At 40.1% G+C, this 18,882-nt stretch overlaps 1 protein-coding gene across 1 annotated transcript; it reads right to left on the reverse strand.

Moving 5' to 3' along the window:
* Positions 1 to 13,031: 13,031 nt before the first annotated feature.
* Positions 13,032 to 18,834, reverse strand: snx10b (sorting nexin 10b). Its single transcript, XM_086079070.1, has 7 exons — positions 18,780 to 18,834; positions 17,392 to 17,499; positions 17,110 to 17,222; positions 16,922 to 17,022; positions 16,731 to 16,832; positions 14,964 to 15,173; positions 13,032 to 13,252 (listed from the first exon to the last, which is right to left on the reverse strand). Exons 3-7 carry the CDS (start codon positions 17,200 to 17,202, stop codon positions 13,138 to 13,140), a joined length of 621 nt encoding a protein of 206 aa, XP_085935196.1. The 5' UTR covers positions 17,203 to 17,222; positions 17,392 to 17,499; positions 18,780 to 18,834; the 3' UTR covers positions 13,032 to 13,137.
* Positions 18,835 to 18,882: the final 48 nt, after the last annotated feature.

Below are 18,882 nucleotides of genomic sequence, written 5' to 3' on the forward strand. Positions count from 1 at the left end.
AAAGCCCCTCTGCCTGGTCCACGTCCCTAAAAGTCCACATGGACCTTCTTCAAGAGCAAGACCATTTGAATTGAGGTCAGGTTGTGTTGACATAACTCACAGCATTTGACACATCAAGGTATCAGGTGGCTAATGACTGAATGTGGGGACGGCTGCTTTAAAATACTTTATTTTTTTTATTTTTTATCCAAAACCACAATATGGATTACACTATTACATTTTAAGTCAGCTTTTAATTTGTAGAACAGAATCTCTGTTATTGTTGTGGCAATCACCAGCCACTTAATGTTATGTTTGGATCATGTCATGTTCTCATGTGTTTGGGAGAATTTCTTTATGTCCCATACAACCAAGGTTGAACTTTGTTTTACATTTAAATATTAACCGTTTGAAATAGATGTCAGTGTAAGCATTAATTCTCCAGGATTTTGCTCAGAAGCAAAAAAAAAAGAAATTAAACTAACTAAAACATCTGAAACGTATTTGGGGTTAATCAGTCACTTTAAATGGTGGCAGGTGTGCTTTAAATTCCTGATTTTTGAATGTGATTGGTTAATTCTGAACACAGCCCCCAGTTATTAATAGGGTGTGTACACTTGTGCAACTTCATTATTTCAGTTAATTATTTTACTTCCCCTCTCGAAAAAAATAATAGATTGAATAAATTGTACACATTGTAGGTCACTTCAATATAAAAAGTTTTAAAATTATTTATCTTGGTCACTTTTTTTTTTTTTTTATGCATCACAACTCACTTTTACGGAATTTAAGAACAGTAAAGAAATTTTCCAAAAATAGCCTTTGAAAACACAATATTTTAAAAGATACATTTTGGGGACAATTGATTTTGGGGTTGTGTTTCCGTGTGGACATCTATCACACACTACTTCTATGAAAAAATAAATGACAATGTCATATTTCCTACCTCTCTACACCACACTTCACTTAGGAGCTTCCAAATCCACCACGGAATTCAATAGAAGGCTAACCACGCTATGGAAGAATGCTAATAGACTTTGGCGTGTCCATGGTTGTAAGACATGCAAATTGATCGCCATCCACCTTGCTCCCAAATGGGCCTTTAACTCAATGACTTTTTTATGATTAAGTTGAATAAAATCCAAACGTTCTTTACTTCTGCCTTCATGTTTCCAGGGTCTGCTGCTCTTATTTGTCTTCGAGTAACTGCAGTCTTCTGTAACAACAGGGAAGGCTTTTAAATGCTGTAAAGAGGCCTGTGGGTGCATTTAAAGGCAGCTTGTATCACAATGATGCACAAAGGCTGTCCAAGTTGTAAACTCATTCGAACGCAGCCCGCACATACAGCTTTTTTTTTTTTCAACCTGTTTTGAAGGACAAAGCTGATATTCTTTGGGACTAATTCTATGTTCTATATTTTTGTGTGGAATATGATAATAAGACAATTTAAATGTGACTATACAAAGTAGAGTGAAAGCTTACAGTTTTGTTGTCACTTCGATATGACAATGTCACGTTCATTTTCTACAGTATAACAGTAATCTAGTTCTACGTTGTATTTTTTTCCCATCAGGAAATACTGTACAAGCAATCGGTTATTGCTCCTCGACTAGCTTTGCTCATTTGCGCCATTGTATTGGCTTTGGCTTTGGTATTGTCGTAAAGAGCAAGTGTTGTCTTTTCTGTGAAGTGGCTAAGCGATGGGATCTTATATCAAGGCTTCAGCATCCTAAACAAGTGTTGAAACCTGGTGTCATCCACTACGTAATACGGCTATAAATCTTTTGCTATAAAGGCTCCTGTAGCCTAGATTATTTTCTTACCTTTGACTGACTTTGGCGCGATTATTGACAGACTGATGTCAATTTTTGGCTGCGCTGGTGTACATTTTCCTTGGCCAGTGTGATTAGCAGCTCAGGGTGGAAGCTGTTTATGTGATTTCTTATGTCTGTGCTGTTCCCGTCATATGGAATTTTTGTACGTTAAGCTTTACTTACCACATGTGACTTGCCCAAAATCGTGCCTCCATATGTCAGTGAAATCCAAAGTTTGTACACGCTAAAAACAGTTGGGGTGAAAATTAACCTAATTATGGATAAAGAAAAAAGGACCAATTCACTTTATGGTTCAATTTGTTAAATTTTCTGGGTTGTTTTATACAAAGTGACCAATTTTTTTTTACGCAAAGTTGGGTCAAATTTACCCAAGTAGAGGATCTGAACCAACTTTCTGGGTTGTTTTTATAGAAAATGACCTTTTTTGTTGTTGTGCAAAACAACCCAGAATGTTGGGCCAAATTGACCCAAGTATAGGATCTGACCCAACTTTATGGGTTGTTCTATACAAAATGAACCGATTTTTGACCCAGTGTTGGGTCACATCGACCCAAGTAGAGGATCTGACCCAACTTTTTGGGTTGTGTTATAGGAAATGACCCAATTTTGGACTCCAAATGTGGGTCAAACTGACCCAAATAGAAGAGCTAAGCCAACTTTCTGGGTTGTTTTATACAATATGGCCCAATTTTTGACTCATAGTTGGGTCAAATTGATCCAAGTGGAGAATCTGACCCAACTTTATGGGTTGTTTTATACAAATAGGCCTTTTTGTTGTTGTGCAAACCAACCCAAAAAGTTGGGTCAAATTGACCCATGTAGAGGATCTGACCCAACATTATGGGTTTTTATATACAAAATGAACCCATTTTTTGACCCAAAGATGTGTCAAATTGACCCAAGTACAGGATCTGACCCAACTTTTTGTTGTTGTTTATTTTTTAAATCTAAAATTACCCTTCTTTTTTTTTTTACCTAAAGGTGGATCAAACTTACCCAAATAGATCTGAGCCAACTATCTGGGTTGTTTTATACAATATAGCCCTTTTTTTTTTTTTACCCGAAGTAGAGGATCTGTCCATTTTTGTTTTTTATCCATTTTTGTTTTTTACCCAACTGTTTTTAGTGTAGCATCCTTAACCCTATAAAGCCTGAGCCATGATGAAATATGAAAGACAATTCTGATTCTTTGTAAATAGAGTATTTATTGGTCCTTTTGAAGAAACAAAATTATTAGTATTATTATTTTTTTTAAATCATCTTCACATATGACTTTTGATTTGTGTCATATTTGATACATCCGGTCACAATGCTTTCAATTTGTACATTTATAACTGTCAAAATATATAATAATAAACAGACACATCAAACATATTAGTATTTCCAAAAATCAGAAAGAACATTTCCCACTATTAATATGTGTCTCTGCTTTCTCAATTGGGGCGATCTTACAAGGTCGCTGGAAAAGCCATTAGCTGGGTGATACTGCCCTCTAATGGATTATCAGTGCAATGCATGTGCCAGATCATATACGTCAGGGTTTTAATGGGAACAAAATATTATACACATGAAATAGAGGGCTTAAAATGTCTTGTATTTAATATATGTTTGGCGTTAGGGTTAATTTAAAGTTTTCAGCCTCCCTCCGCTATTTGGTTTGTTTGTTCTTTCACTGCATCGATGCACAACCATTCATGTCCGATACATCGGCGATCCGATGCAACAACCCTTGTTGAATTCCGAGTTCTGCTTAATATTGAGCTTCCACTGTACTTTCATATTTAATCTTTCACACGGTGTGGGTTTAGCTGAGCTGTCACGCTTGTGAGAGCTATTTGCTGACATGCCACTCAGGATAAATCAGTCTTATGGGCGTGACAGGTGTTTGTCCACCTGCTATAAACATCTCCCACGCCTCGCCCCCTGCTCCATCTTCTCACTGGTTATTTACTGGGCTCCAGCCTCCATACTCTGGCTCTGTTTACTCTCTGCCCGGGGCTCTAATATGAGGCCAGAGCTCTGATTTACTCTCCTAGTTAGTGAGCTGAGTAACGACCCCGGGTCGGATAGTTTACAGTGTGATGCGACCGATGCTCTAAGTGTAATTACAAGCCTTCGGGCACTGTTGCAGCTCAACACCTCACTGCAGCTGACTGGCTGCCAGTCTACAGCACTGCCATCTTTCCCACTCGTACTCGCATAAACACACGGAGACGCCTCCCTGCTCGTAGTGACCTCACATTTAGGTGAGCGCCACTCTCGATGTCAGCTCTCTTTATATAGACGTGGCACACAGGAAAGGAAAGAAGGTACGAGGATCGAGTTGCAGGGCTTTACCAGCCGCTAAAAAAGCAAATTGCTCGTCATTACTCTCATTAAGTGTCCGCATGCTATTTATTCAAACGCGGGGCTGCCAAGCTAGCCCGAGCTAATTTAGTGCGCTGCTTACGGAGTGCGATGCAGGATGTGAAACGCAGAACCTCCTGTGCCGCATATCAGCAATGCTTCGGCTGATATTTTAAGATGATGTGGCTTGCTAACAAACCAATAAAAATAAGTTGTGAATCGCTTTATATATTAAAAATAATAAATAAATAAAAATCCCTACCATTTATTTGAGCCAACATGTAAGTGATGTTGGAACAATTCCTTCAACATCAAGATCATCTTGCACCTCTTCTTTTCCATCAAAAATACAGTAGTCCAGTTTCAGTGTGTTGGTATTATATGTTGTAAAAGAGACCCAAACAGTATAAAATCCTCGTCTATAATCCAAATTTAGAGGTCTCCCATTGCTTTTCCACAGTTACAAAGGAAGAAACAAAAGGGTATCGTGCCAGGGTTATACTGACGAAAAGTACATTTTTGCTACAATCATGGTTAGTTTTAGTAGATTTTATAAAGTTTTAAGTAAGTTGTAGTTTTAGTTGGTTCTTGTTAAAAAGAATAATTTTATTAATGAATTTTTTTTTTTTTGTTATGTCATTAGTTTTTGTTAACTATAATTAGTTACATTGTATCTTACACATAATCTTTTGGCAATTACAATTCCTTAAATATCAGAGATGGCAAAAGTACTCACACTCTGTACTTAAGTAGAAGTACAGATACTTCTGTTTCAGACAATCCTGGTGTAAGTAGCAGTAGGCTACTGATTCATCTCCTGTACCTAAAAGTAAAGAGTAGACTGATTTTTTTGGGGGGCATTTTTTTCTTCCTGTCCAGTATATACAATACCCATATTATATGTATATAATGCATACATATTATATATAAAAAAAAAAACCTTCTCTGCACACACGATATATTTGCTTTTATTGACTTACAAAAAATCAACAACACTTTCCATGTTGCATCTTGTTTAAGCATACAATGTGAGCCAATGTTGCTTAGTTCAATCAAAACAATATGTTGCATTGCTTTGTTAACGTGAGCTGAGAAAAAACAACAACTATGTGGCTAATAATCCTTGCATGGGTTTTCTGAATGCAGAAGCTGGTGGTTTGACTCGTTCGTGTAGCTGATGACCTCAAAAATGTTATCTTGCTTTTGATGATCTGTTGCCTTCATGTTTAATAATCCTTGGTTCACATTCCTCCATGACGCTGCTGTCCCTTTTTTTTTCACCTCATAAAACCCCAAGATATCAATCAATCAAGATCTTGTCATCATACTTGGAGGCTGAAAAAAAAGAAGAAGAAGAAGCCTATTTTGACACCCAAGTAAGGAGTGGAAAGTACAGATGACTGTTTTCAAATGGAGGGACCAAAAGTTAAAAAGTGTCGAGGAAAAACAAATACTCAAGTAAAATCCACACACTTCCGTTACTTCGCAACTGCTGTTGATTTCAGACAACCCTTGTTCTCCTCGCTTTCATTCTTCCGACTGATCAGCAAATGCGGCGCCGATTCCAGTTTTGTGGTGGCGCTAATTTGAAGCGGGGAAAAACGCCCCGAAGCAAGTCAAGTCCGAGCCAAGTCGCTACTATAACGCGCGCGTGGAGCGTTGCATCGTCTTGACCACACATCGCCCCAGTTTTCATAACCGCTACGCGCCGAGTGCAAAGAAAAGTCACCCGGGCGTTGAATCCACTTTTCTAAAACCGCAATTATTTGGCATTGGCCGTCACGATACAGTACGAGTATATCAAGGAATGTGACGCAGACCTATTAAGTCACCATTACTGATAATTCTGTGAATTTAGGATGGGATTCTCATTAGGTCATGCGTGTGCTAGATGAAGAGCAGGTGGGTAATTGGAGTAATTTGTGGCTATGCAGACAGTGGCATGATGGATGGGCGCTGGAAAAGACAAGCTGAGCTGGCCGCTGGATCTACTGCAGAGTAAGGAGAATTTAGGCTCGCCATAAAAGATTTCTCCTTGCCTCTTATTTCACTCGGACATTTTTATGTTTTTTTTATTTTCTACCTCATTGCAGCCGTGAGCTGCCTGCTGATTTACGCACGCTGGCAGCCAAGCGCCGAGGCCTCCGGAGACGGTGCCCTCTAACACCTCCATTCTCCCCCATCGCCTTTTTCCGCAGCCGCTCTCGTCCTCTCGCTGTCTCAACATTTACTGAAGTGGCTCGGACCGAAAGAGCTCCACCTCTACTCGTTCCTCATCTCTAACAAGACATTAGTCGGGAGGGGGTGTTATTCACAGCGGAGGGGATGTTCCCCTGTGTCAAGACACAAATAAGGATGAGTAGAAGCCGTCACGGGCACTGATGCTATTTTACAATGCTCGTGTTTCATAGCGCGACTTCGAGTGCGGTTTCGGCTCTCTGCAGCCTTTTATTGCGTGAATGCCGAGAGACGGGCATTCGCGTAATGCTGGTGTTTGTTTCCTGGAGAACAATGTGGGGCTGTATCATACGCTCTAAGAAATGCTGGCTTTTTTTTTCTGACCCACCCTCTGGGTTGCTGTGGATTCTGAGCGGATTGGGTTACTTTTACCCAAGGTTGGGTGAATTATGTGGACCCAGAAGATTGGGTTGAAGATTTGATTTGGGCAGGCTGAAATACTTGAAGCCGGTTGCCATTTTGGACACGGTTTGAAGTTGATTTAATGTAACATTGTTCGAAAATGGCGCTGGGCGGCTAGATGGCACAGCGGGTGCTTTGGGGATGAAGGTTCGAATCCCGGTTAGGGGTGAACAATAACATCCAGCTGGATAAAATTGTTATAGTGTCTGGAAAGGCATCCGCTGCCAAACACTATGAAATGCAAGTTGCTTCTTCTTCTTCTTAGAAAATCTTGGTAATACAATTAGTATTCTTTTTAACCCCAGCTATAGTGAAAACCTGGTAACTCATTTCTCAGTAGCACTCCTTCATCAGTATGGGTCATTTTTAACCCTTGTTTGTTCTTGACCCAACATGCTGGGCCAAACCCTCAACCCAATGCGCTGGGTATAACTAACCCAGAAATTGGTTCAGTAGTTTTCAGTGAAATGTCTGCAAAGTTAAGAGAAAGGCAAGTTAAAGTCAACCGTAAATATTTCTTTACAATATGTTATGTGGTCACCTCACTAGTCTAAACATGACATTTTGATTAATATTACATTTGTGGGCTAAGAGTTATGAAGCAAAATCCAGCCATTTTTATCCATCTCAGGGGGCGGCCATTTTGCCACTTGCTGTCGACTGAAGATGATATCAACGCTGTTCAGGTCTCGACCAATCACAGCTCGCCTGTTTTCTGAAGCTGAACTGTGATTGGTTGTTACCTGGGACCTGAGCAACTGTGATGTCATCTTTAGTCGACAGCACGTGGCAAAATGGCCGCCTACTGATATTGATAAAAAAATGCTGGATTTAGCTTCTTAACTCATAGTCCACTAACGTAATATTAACCAGAATACCATATTTAGACCAGTGGGGCTGCATAGAACTTTTTATTGCTTACCAAGTATCGAATGACACCGCCAGATGCTTAAGGCTTGCTGTCATCTCCTGTGCTGCATAGATAAGCACCGCCGTCCTAAATTTTTTTTTTCTTTGGTGTCTACGTTCAGTGACAGCATCTGTCAGTAGTCACACGCTACACAATATGTCACAATGAACGTTTCGCAAAGTATAAATAAATAGCAAGTGTGAGTACAGAGACGCCGTCCCAGTGCAAGGTTCTTGTCATCCATCAACTCCCTCTCCAAAGACAGCGGGTCTTAGTTTAACCAGCACCTGACTTCAGGGAGCGGTGAAGCTATTGTATGATCTCCGTTTACGCTCAGGCCAATGTGCTGAAGTCAGCATTGCTGATCAGCTGCGATTGCAGGAGAGCAGGAGGAGGAATTCCATGTAGTTGCTACATCCGTGTACCAACGCCATTCGAACTTGAAGGAGAGAGGGAAGTACAGAAGATTACACGTAGTATTTCATTGGCATCTACATGTTCCAAGGTGGCACCAAAGCACTACTTTTATATATATATATATTGGCATTTTGTGGTGCCTTAGACAGTTTTAAAAGGAAAACAATGAACAGAAAGAGTCAATAGTTGAGATTTCAGTAAATAATGGAGGATAGGCTCCAGCTCGCGTGCAACTTTAATGAAGATAAGCCATATAGAAAATCCGTTGCAAAACGCAAATAGGGGATTGTTAAGTAGTGACGTGACATATGAGTTTAATTGTCCCGTGACCGCAATATCAAAACATTCGTATTTCAAATAGTCTTCCCCCTAAATGAAAATACCATCTGTTCCAGTCTTTAAAAAAACAACAACTCTGTTTAACAATATAAATACAGAATTCAGGGACCTTCTGCATTTATGGCTGCTCTGTTTCACACAACCAGTCGGGATTTTGTAAACTGGAATTATTTTTTTTAATTCATTTGATCCCAAAAATGTATAAACATGTTCTATTTTAAATATTATCAGTGTCCCAAAAACGTATTTGTACTTTTTATTTTTTATTTTATTTTATTTTTTATGCTGGAGCATACAGAAGGCTTTGATGCAGCCACTGAACTAAAGAGAATGGTTGAAGCATTGGTAGTTATTACAAAAACGGCCAGCAGGTGGCAGCAGAGTATACGAGCTCAAGCAGGGCCATGTTGCAAGAAGCTCTTTTCCCCAGTGTTTTCAACAGGTTTGTGACTAATGATGCTTTATCCTAATGCTAAGTGCTGCAAAATGGAAACCGATAAAAATATACTTTATTTCCTGATGAAAGAAGAGACTTTAATCTTTCTTTTGGTAGGTTCCATGTTTTTATAGCAATAGACCACAATCTGTGGGCTTTGCAAAATCAGTCAAACAGCTGGGAGCGAAGGAGGTAGCTTCAGTGAAAATGGCTGGGAGTGAATGAGTTAAACTGGACAACACTTTGTCTACAGTACGGAACTACTTTTGTAGACGTGACGCCGCTCCTCCCAGATGAAAGGGCATAGATGACCTCATGATGCTTGAGGGTTGAAGATGTATATAATTTCCCTTTTATGACTTTCATGTTTCATAATCTACAGTCGGTTGCTGTTGTGTGTTATTTGTTCACTGTTAGTTACTGAAAATGGCAGCCATTGCAGGCATCACTGTTGATAAACTTTGACTGGCAGTTGCATTCACTGCCAATAGCATTTGTAAGTCCAGTTTTTGCTCGCAACTCAAACCCCCAAAATCATGCAAACCACATCTTGTATCTGTGAAAACTACACTCTAAAAACAATTGGGTCAAAAGTAACCCAATTATGGATTTAAAAAAATGGACCGATCCACTTTATGTGTCAATTTGACCCAACTTTGCGTCAAGAAATTGGTCTTTTAGTGTAAAACAACTGGTCAGATCCTTTACTTGAGTCAAAAAATGGTGTCATTTTGTATAAAACAACCCAGAAAGTTGAGGATCAGTCCATCTTTGACCCATAGTTGGGTTATTTTTGACCCAGCTGTTTTTAGAGTGTAGAAAGTTGGGTCCCTTGTACCTCAAGGTACTACTGTGTTTTCTTTAACTTTTAGTGCACTTTTAATTTCTCGAATTATTTTGTAGTCGCACACAAAGCCGTCTCCAGTAGCTGAGTTGCAAGCACCGTTAACTCATCTCGGCTTGCCCCGTCATGACGATTTTTTTTTTTTTTTTTGCGGCCCGCTGCAAGTCAAAGGTCAGTTTTGGCATGAAAAGCGAGATAGCGTGGAAAAAATATCGGGAGCCGAGTGGAGTATAATTAACAATTTAATTAATCCTGGACTTCCACACCATTTAGCTTGCTCCCCACTTGAATGAGATTGTGCGGCCGTATAACAAAGCGACACATCAGTCTCGCCAGCCTGGGCCATTATCATTTGGACTGCGAGCGTCTCGTCCCTGCGTCATTCCTTTGCTCTCATCTCCTATCTATTGGCACATATCGACTGTTTCCGCATAGTCTCAGTCACGGAGATTTAATATCGCAAGTCATGCTGAACTTCTATGGCTACTAATGGATTGTGTATAATGTGGCACTTAAAATGCATGAGCAGCCACTGATTTATCTGTAATTTGCCTCCGCTGGAGCGTATCTCCCTCAATACTTGCATTTGTTCTTGGCTTGGGAGCCCACGCTGGAGTTTGAACACACGAGTGCTTCTCCCGGAGCGTAAAATGGATTTTTGGCCCCGGCCGACGCGAGCGATAAGAGTGAGACAAAGTGTGAAATCGCGGACTTGAGGTTCGAGCCACGTCTCTCGGAGGCAGATGGACGTCTCCCAAAGGTTCCATTCGCCTTTGTTTTTTCAACGCTGTCGAACCATGAGCATGTTAATTACAGTTTGCGTTGGTCACACATTTGCCCGAGTGATAAAAGTGGATTTTTTTTTTTAATATCCTGTTTGAATAGTTGTGCGGTGACATTGCACCCCCCCCCCCCCCCCCCCCTTTATTCCCTTTGACCTCTTGGAGGTCACGCAACATGAAGCAAGGAGCTGTTAGCAGATCGATGTGTTGGGTTTAAAGGTGTCCGTGTTGTCATGGCAGCGGGCTGGGCCACCTCGGCTCAAGGTTAACAGCCGAGGGGCCGCGGTCATACGCCATTAAAGGAAGTGGTCGATGCTGCTGGACAGGTCAGACTGACACCGGCAACGTTTTAATCGCTCAGACTTTAAGTAAAGAAACAAGCTCTTAACGCTGCGCAGATTTATTGGCCATTGCCGAGCCATGCGGCCGACTGTAGAGTAATCTTTGTGTGATTTACTTAACCTAACCCGAACATTATATCTTTAATTGCTGGCCACAAAGTGCTATATGATGAAAAGAAATGGGGCACCCTCCTGCATTAGCAAGCCCATCTTTTAAGAATCTATAGTCATGAGTTTCCTATCAGAAACATTGCAATAACACATCCATCCATCCAGACATCCATTTTCTATCCCGCTTTTGCTGCTCAGGGTCATGGGGAGCCGCAGCCTATTCCGGCGGACTTCAGGCAATAGGCCGGCAACACACAAGGCGGCAATTTTCTGTGATTGCTATTTTTTTTTTTGTAACCTCAGGTCATGGTTTCTGGAGACGCTTCCTTCGGATGTTTTACGCAGGCTGGCAGAGAAATAAATCAGCGATATTAGTAAGGTACTCTGGGGTCAAATAAATAAATACAGAATGTAATACTTTCTAATCCACAGTCAATACTCATGTCGAGCACATTTGTATTTATTTTTTATGTTACTCTGTATCCTTCAGTATCTTTGGTTAGAAATGATGTTCCAAGTACTTCCATCATGATCAACATTCAAATGCATAGTTGGTCTTATTGTTAATAAAAAATAATACTATTGCAACTTACTTGAACATTGGCACTGCGCCTAAATATAGAAAAATGGTACCAAAAAAACTGCACTAGACTCCGGCAATGAGTGAACCCAAGTCGGAGTGGTACACTTTAAGAATCATTCATGTTAAAGGGGAAGTCAGCCCCACTAGTCTAAATACGGAATTCTGATTGCATATCCAGCATTTTGTATCGCTATCAGAAGGCGGCCATTTTGCCATCGACCGAAGTTGACATCACAGTTGCTCAGGGTTCAGGTAACAACCAATCATGGCTCAGCTTCAGAAAACAGGTGAGCTGCGATTGGTCGTTACCTGAGCCTTGAGCAACTGTGATGTCATCTTCAGTTGACGGCAAGTAGCAAAATGGCCGCCCCCTGAGATGGATAAAAATGGCTGGATTTTGTTCCATAACTCATATTCCAAAAATTTAATATTAATCAGAATGTCATGTTTAAACTAGTGAGGTCACATTTAAACATATTGTCAAGAAATGTTTAAGGTTGACTTTAAAAAAAAAAAACGAACTTATAAAGTATTTTCATTATTTGTTGCCAAATAAACCGCTACAAAGTGACTCAAAAGATGATATCAATCCTATGTACATATTATGAATCAACCTTACCTACACTTGCAAAAAAACCAAAAAGGATCATTCACTTGAAAGCATGAGGACACAATACAAAAAATATATTTGGTGAAGTCACAGTGTATGTGTGCAGAATATAGATTTCAAATATGTCAAAGTTGCCCCCACATAGAAAACATCATCACAAGCGGACGTGCATGAGCAGACTTTCCACCTACACATTTTCACACATCCTTGCTCTCATTTGAGTTTGAGGGCTCCTCACCCATCCGCCGTTCTCTAAAATGACACCCCCCCCCCCCCCGCCCCAGCCGTTCAAATCCCCACATCGTTCTTTGTGTCTGTTCCTGCTCGGAATCTATAATGAGGACGACGCTTATCTAATTAGCTGTGCAGATACTGTATGTCACAGCAGCCCCATCCTGTTTAGTGTTCATTACCTCCGCATGAGCACACTGCTGCTCACTGTGGGAGCACCTGCATACACTAACTCCACATGTAGGCGCATCATATACGGTGAGTGTAAGGGGATGGGATGGTGTGTGTGTGTGTGTGGGGGGGGGGGGTAGTTATGCAAATGCCAGCTACACTGTCTTTATGGCGAGTTATTCTGCAGGGAGGAGTGCCCACCTGACATGTCTTAAAACTCTGCTCCGGCCACGACAAGATTGTCACACCTTATTAATAAAAGCAGTCACTGTGAGACGCGTGTTTACATATCTGGAAGTCGGCCCACCGAATGACAGTGATATGTGATACATTTTGCTTATGAAGTAACTCTAGACAACACTCACGGCGCGTACATGTGCATAAAACAGATGGATGTAGCAACACTGCCACCTTCTGGTAATTTTTTTCTGACAGCATGCTTTTACAGTACATGTAAACAGTTGAAACGATTTATTTATTTTTGCTTTACACATTAATGTTAACATCAACAAAATGACAAGAAAGGATAAAAAAAAGTGCACAGGGTAACAGTTAACTTATGTCATGGAGAATCTGAGGAAGAGCCTTGCGCCTGCTCGGTTCCCACGTGATCGGATGTGGTTCGCTTTAACGCCAAATCTTCTGTAAATTGGCATTCTGAGTCTCTGCACTCGGAGCTAGAAACACAAACAAGGGAGGTAACATTTTGAGATGTATTGTTTTGATTGCCATTTGTTTGTTAACAGAATTACGCCAAAAACAATATCAATGTTGCAGAAGGGGGAGCACATACTCAATAGGAATCCATTAAATCACAGGTGTCAAACCACCAGACAAAATTCTGGCCGCCTACATCAGTTTATGTGGCCTGTAAAATATTTCTTTGGCTTATGTTAACAATTAGTTGTCTATCATAAATATGGTAATAATTAATTGTGTTATATGATTAGGTGATTATTAGTGTTCCCGCAAAAAATAAGGGCAGTGCCATGCAAACACAGTGCAGTTCAGCTTCTGGCCAGCAGATGGTATGGCAGAATGTCAAATTTGTGAATTGGAATATCACGGCAGCCGAATTTTTTTTTTTTAGAGTGGTAACTTAACAGCCCGAAAAAGGAACAGATTTAAGCCATTGCTGTTTCACTTCAATTATCATGACCTGTTTCTCTTTCACAATTGATGAGCAATTTGTCTTCCCTTACTAAACCAAACCAGAAACCTCAAATCTTGGTCCTCCGTAGTAGCTCCAGAACTGTGATTTAAATAAATTATTTATTTATTTTAGTGGGTAGGTACTGTTAAACCCCTAGTAGCAATTATACCTTCACGTGGTTTGACCTTTCTAACAGGGCAACCATAACGACAGTCTGGCCAATGACAAGTTCAGCGCCCCTTGCTACGTTTTGATGAGGATCTGAAGGAAAGTGCAGCTATAACAACAAACAAAAGGGAGGATTAAAGAAAGTAAATCATCACGCAACGTTGCAAAAATATGTTGGTTGTTCACAACCAGCGGTGTCTAAAATCCGAAACAAGTACAAACAAAATGAGAAGGCTGTTAGACCCGCATTGGTAGACCAAAGAAGACATCAAAGCGTCAAGACAGAAAACTTCAATCAATATATCTTGAAAATAGAAAATGCAAAGCAAAACAAATGAGGAACAAGTGGGAGGAAACTGGAGTCACCGTCTATGACCGAGCTATAAGAAAGCGCCTAAAGGAAATGGGATTTACATATAGAAACATCTCAAGAGGGGGAAAAAATGGCTGAGGAAAAGCAATCGTGGGCTGTGGATGACTGGACGAAAGTCATATTGAGTGATGAATTGCAAATCTGCTTTGGGCAAGGTGATGATGCCGGAACGTTTGTTTGGTGCCGTTTCAATGAAATGTATGAACATGGCTGCCTGAAGAAAACATGCAAATTTGATGATATGGGGCTGCATGTCAAAATGAAGGTTTCATCTTCAATAAATGCATATTTTTAGACACACTTTTCTTATCCCATCAATTCAAAGGATGTTTGGGGATGTAATCATTTGTCAAGATGATACGATAGAATAAATGCAGTGTGAAAAAGGCTTTAGTGTTTCTTAAAGCCAGAAAGTAGGCATTGGAAATATTTGTTTTGTGTGATGTCTGTGATCTATTTTATTTCTTCACATTTATACAACTGAATGAACATTTTTTGCCAGTGGTTGTATATATACGACTATAATGAGGCGATTATACATTTATAATCTTTACAGTCATAATAGCCCTCTCAGGCCAGGCTCCAATGTATCTTTAGAGTCGGTCTGACCCCCCCAAAAATAAACTTCAAACTGAGCCACAAACTTTGACATTTCTACTTAAGTTGACTTCCAACTCCAACGCATTGCGTTTACCTGTCAGAATCAGAGTCCCCGGACATGCTGGAGTCCTTCTGCAAGGACTCTTGGGACAGAAACCTCCTGATGCCGCAGCATTGTACCGCCTCGGCCACCGAGTAGCGAGTCCTTCCTTCGGCGCAGGCCTCCATCTTGGCCACGCTGAGCTGCGACTGCAGGAAAAGGTGCAGGCAGCTGTCGGACAGCAGCAGAGGACTCTGGAGGATCCTAGGTGATGGGATAGTAACGTTTTAGGCATGTCCATTGACCACACTGTAAAATGTGAAACGATGGAGTCATTTATTTAAATTGCAGTTTTAACATTAGTTTCTAGTTTCAAACTGTTTGACTGAAAAAGTTCACTCGCCTGAAACCAAGCCAAAAGCACGTTTTGCCTTAAGTTTATTCTGACTCCAAAACAAATATTTTTGTTACCATGTGACAACAACAGCGGCAAATTTATTCATCAAGACAAACTCAGTAATAGGGCATTCCATACCCGTGGACTGAAAAAATTCCCTTCCTGAACTGGAGAAGTCCTTAAAGGGGAAGTCAACCCCAACATTTTCTTCATAATAATATGCTCTACAGTATGTGGTCCCACTCGTCTAAACATGGTATTCTGATTAATATTGCATTTGTGGAGTATGAATTAAGCAGCAAAATCCACCTGTTTTTAATCTATCTCAGGGGGCGGCCATTTTGCTACTCGCTGTTGACTGAAAATGACATCACAGTGCCTATAAGGGCTCGGGTAACGACCAATCACTGCTCACCTGTTTTCTGGCTTTCGTCATGTGATATTCACATTCACATTCGAGCCTGAGCAATGGTGCCAACTTAATTGCTTCAATTGGTGACACACAATTGAATTAAGTTAATTCAAAGTAAATATTGAAGTGGAATGATTTATTAGTTCATTTACATAAAGTTAATTAATTATTAATTATAGTTATTTAAGTTTAATTATAAGTTCATCATCACCATCATTCATTGGTCAACCCGCTCTATCAGTCCCATTTCTGAGGCGGGGCAAACCTGAGCTAACAAACAGTGGAATGAACCAATGGGCAAAGAGCAGACGTGACGTCAGAAAAGCGACTCGTAGAAGTCTCGGAGACGGAGTACAAATCCAACATGGCTACTAGCTGAAGAGTGACAGTAGTGGATGACTTATGTCGTTGAAGACTCATGGTGTCACGTGTCACTCTATTTTAATATTCGAACAGCGTGACGTTGCTCACCAAGACGACGTGACGCAAATAAGACAAATTTGATTGGCCGGCCTGTTTTTGGGCTGGTAAGTTGGTTCAGCAATTCTGTTTATCGAGTGTGATGGGACATAATTATCAGAATGACACCAAGTGACAAAATGGCCGACCCTTGAGATGAATACAAATACAAAACATAGAAAGGAAGCAAAAAAAAACAAAAAGGGAGATTATAAAAGGATCAATGAAGAAGCACTGTAAATGTGAACAGTATGACAGTCGAATGGTAAACATGTCTGACTCACAGTTCTAGGTTCTGTGTTCGAATCCCAATAAGGGGAAGTAATGAGAAAGAAAGAAAGAAAGAAAGAAAAAGGAACAAGAAGGGAAGAAGGAATACATTATAAATGCACTTTGTTTAATGTACATCTTTACACTTTGGCAAAAGCAATATTTTTGATTGGGAATTTGGGATCAAATCAACATTTTAAGATTGACTAACTCGTAAATATAATTTCAGACACCGATAAATTCAAATAACAAATAAAGAATATTTTTTAAATCAGATTCTTACTGTTCCAAGAACCTCTGGAGGCCCGCCATGCGCTCCGAGATCTGCTGTGCGTTGTTCAGGCTGAAGAAAGGGTTCTTGGGGGGCAGCCGCGGCAGTTGCGCCCTGCCAACGACAATTTCACAAAATGACCCCTTGACTGAGTGCAGATAACGCGGGAAGCTGCCTGACAGTGTCCAATCAGTTCCGCCCACATCAGCATGGAGTTTGCTTGCAGTCTTTGTCGGAGCCAAACAAACTCACTGAACCTCCTTCGCACGCGTGACATCTTCTTGGTGAAGAACACGCTGTCTGTCTAAAAGGCGTCAAAGAAACGAACAAGCACTAAAATCAATTATTGACAGAAAACATTTTGTGGTTAAAAAATATGCTGTTTACTTACATGTAAGCAAATTTCATAGTCCATGTAGGCATGCCAAAAATCATTATTTTGGATGCGTGGGTCTCGAACCCACACGCTGATGACCTGCTGCATGGAGGACTGATGCGGGAATACTGTTCATGAGGGGAAAAAAAGGAAGCTTTTTTTTTTCTTAATCAGCAGATAGAGGAAGTGACATGACACTTTAGGAAATTCCATAGAAGTGTTCCTTATTGCTCAGGTCCAAAAAGACAAATGTCTTGTAAACATAGTTAAAGGTCAAGATTTAATTATCACGCCTACCTGAGTTTATCGGGAAGGTCGGTTCCTTGTTTTGCAAGTCAACATGTCGCGTTTGTGTTTCACAAGAATGCGTGACAGTGTTTCAGGAGGGTTTTATTTTCAGTTTTACTGTTTAAAAAAAAAAGGGCAAAGGTTTCAAAATACTGTAGTCACAAGACTTCCACTGGCACCTCCCATTTGCCCCTCCAGTGCTGTTGTAGCAAAACAAGGCTCTAACAATCATTGGCATTGTCATATGCAATATACAATATGCATACTATGCATATACTACCACTATGTCCAACTTCTTGTGCTATAGAATAATAGCCTTAGATTTAGTTTTTTTGTGATTTTCAATGAGACAAAAAACAAAGCATTTCACCATTTTTGTCACCTGTATCCTTTACAACAAAAATTATTTTGAGAGTGCAAGTAAAAATAAATTGAGATATGGTTGCAAAAGTGTGCACACCCTGTTAAATCTGCGATGTAGCTGTGGTAAAAAAAAAAACTGACCACATTGAAACTTATGTCTGAGCCAGCAAACACCTTCTTCTACCATTTAAAACGCCTGGTTAACCCCAAATAAAGTTCTGCTCTTCTAGTAGGCTTTTCCTGACATTTTTTTTTTTTTTTGCAGAATTGTGAAATCTATGTACTAACACTGACTAATGACAATGGTCTGGGTGTTCATAATTCCTCTTGATTGAATCTCTAAAAACAGTTGGGTTACAAATAACCCAAATTGGGCCAAAAAGGGACCAACTCAACTTTTTGGGTTATTCAACTAACCCAAAAAGTTGGGTCAAATGAATACCCTACAAAACCACCCACAAATTGAGTTGCTTTGTGGACTACTAATTTAACTTTATCCACCTTTTTGGGTTAAATAATTAAAAAATTGGGTCGGTTCATTTTTGACCAAATTCAGTTGGGTTATTCATGTACCGCGGTAACCCCAAAAAGTTGGGCCAAACGAATAACCCACAAAACAACACAACCCCAAAATAGCTTGCTTTGTGGATTATGAATTTAATTTTTTTAATAACTCAAAAAGTTGGGTCAGTCCATTTTTGACCCAATTTTGGTTATTTTTGACCCAACCAAGTTTGAACTTTTGGCCATAATTTTACAATATCTGAACAGGGTCTGTAGACTTTTCAAATCCACCATTATAAGTGCTATAACTGTTTATAATACTGCAATCTATTTTTATGTAGCAATGACATGATATCTATCCTCTCTGTATCACATTAAAATAAATGGTAGAGGGATAGGAAATGAAGGTAGAACCAAAGTTTTATGTTTCCAAATGTGTCACCTGTCTGTAAACCTTCAAACTTGTTATACCTGAATTCAATCTATCTACAAGTTTTAAGCACCAAGTCCCAATATGAACCCGAACCAACCTTATCTCCAGTACCGCATGCCGTTGCAAAAACATGTTTGCTGCTGAGTGACTTGTCAGATTTGTGCGGTTGCGAGCGCGTGAGGAAAAAGAATAGACATGGC

Source organism: Leptonotus elevatus, chromosome 6, assembly GCF_054856555.1.
Source record: "Leptonotus elevatus isolate MCC_2025b chromosome 6, RoL_Lele_1.0, whole genome shotgun sequence".
NCBI classification, from domain to species: Eukaryota; Metazoa; Chordata; class Actinopteri; order Syngnathiformes; family Syngnathidae; genus Leptonotus; species Leptonotus elevatus.

What these genes read in the sequence shown, in the direction of transcription:
- snx10b (XM_086079070.1), bottom strand. Translation starts at nt 17,202, where the DNA reads ATGCAGCAGGTCATCAGCGTGTGGGTTCGAGACCCACGCATCCAAAAT. An exon ending in CAAGCAAACTCCATGCTGAT is followed by an intron (nt 16,833 to 16,921) that starts GTGGGCGGAACT and finishes TGTCGTTGGCAG; the next exon opens with GGCGCAACTGCCGCGGCTGC. An exon ending in CTCCAGAGGTTCTTGGAACA is followed by an intron (nt 15,174 to 16,730) that starts GTAAGAATCTGA and finishes CCCATCACCTAG; the next exon opens with GATCCTCCAGAGTCCTCTGC.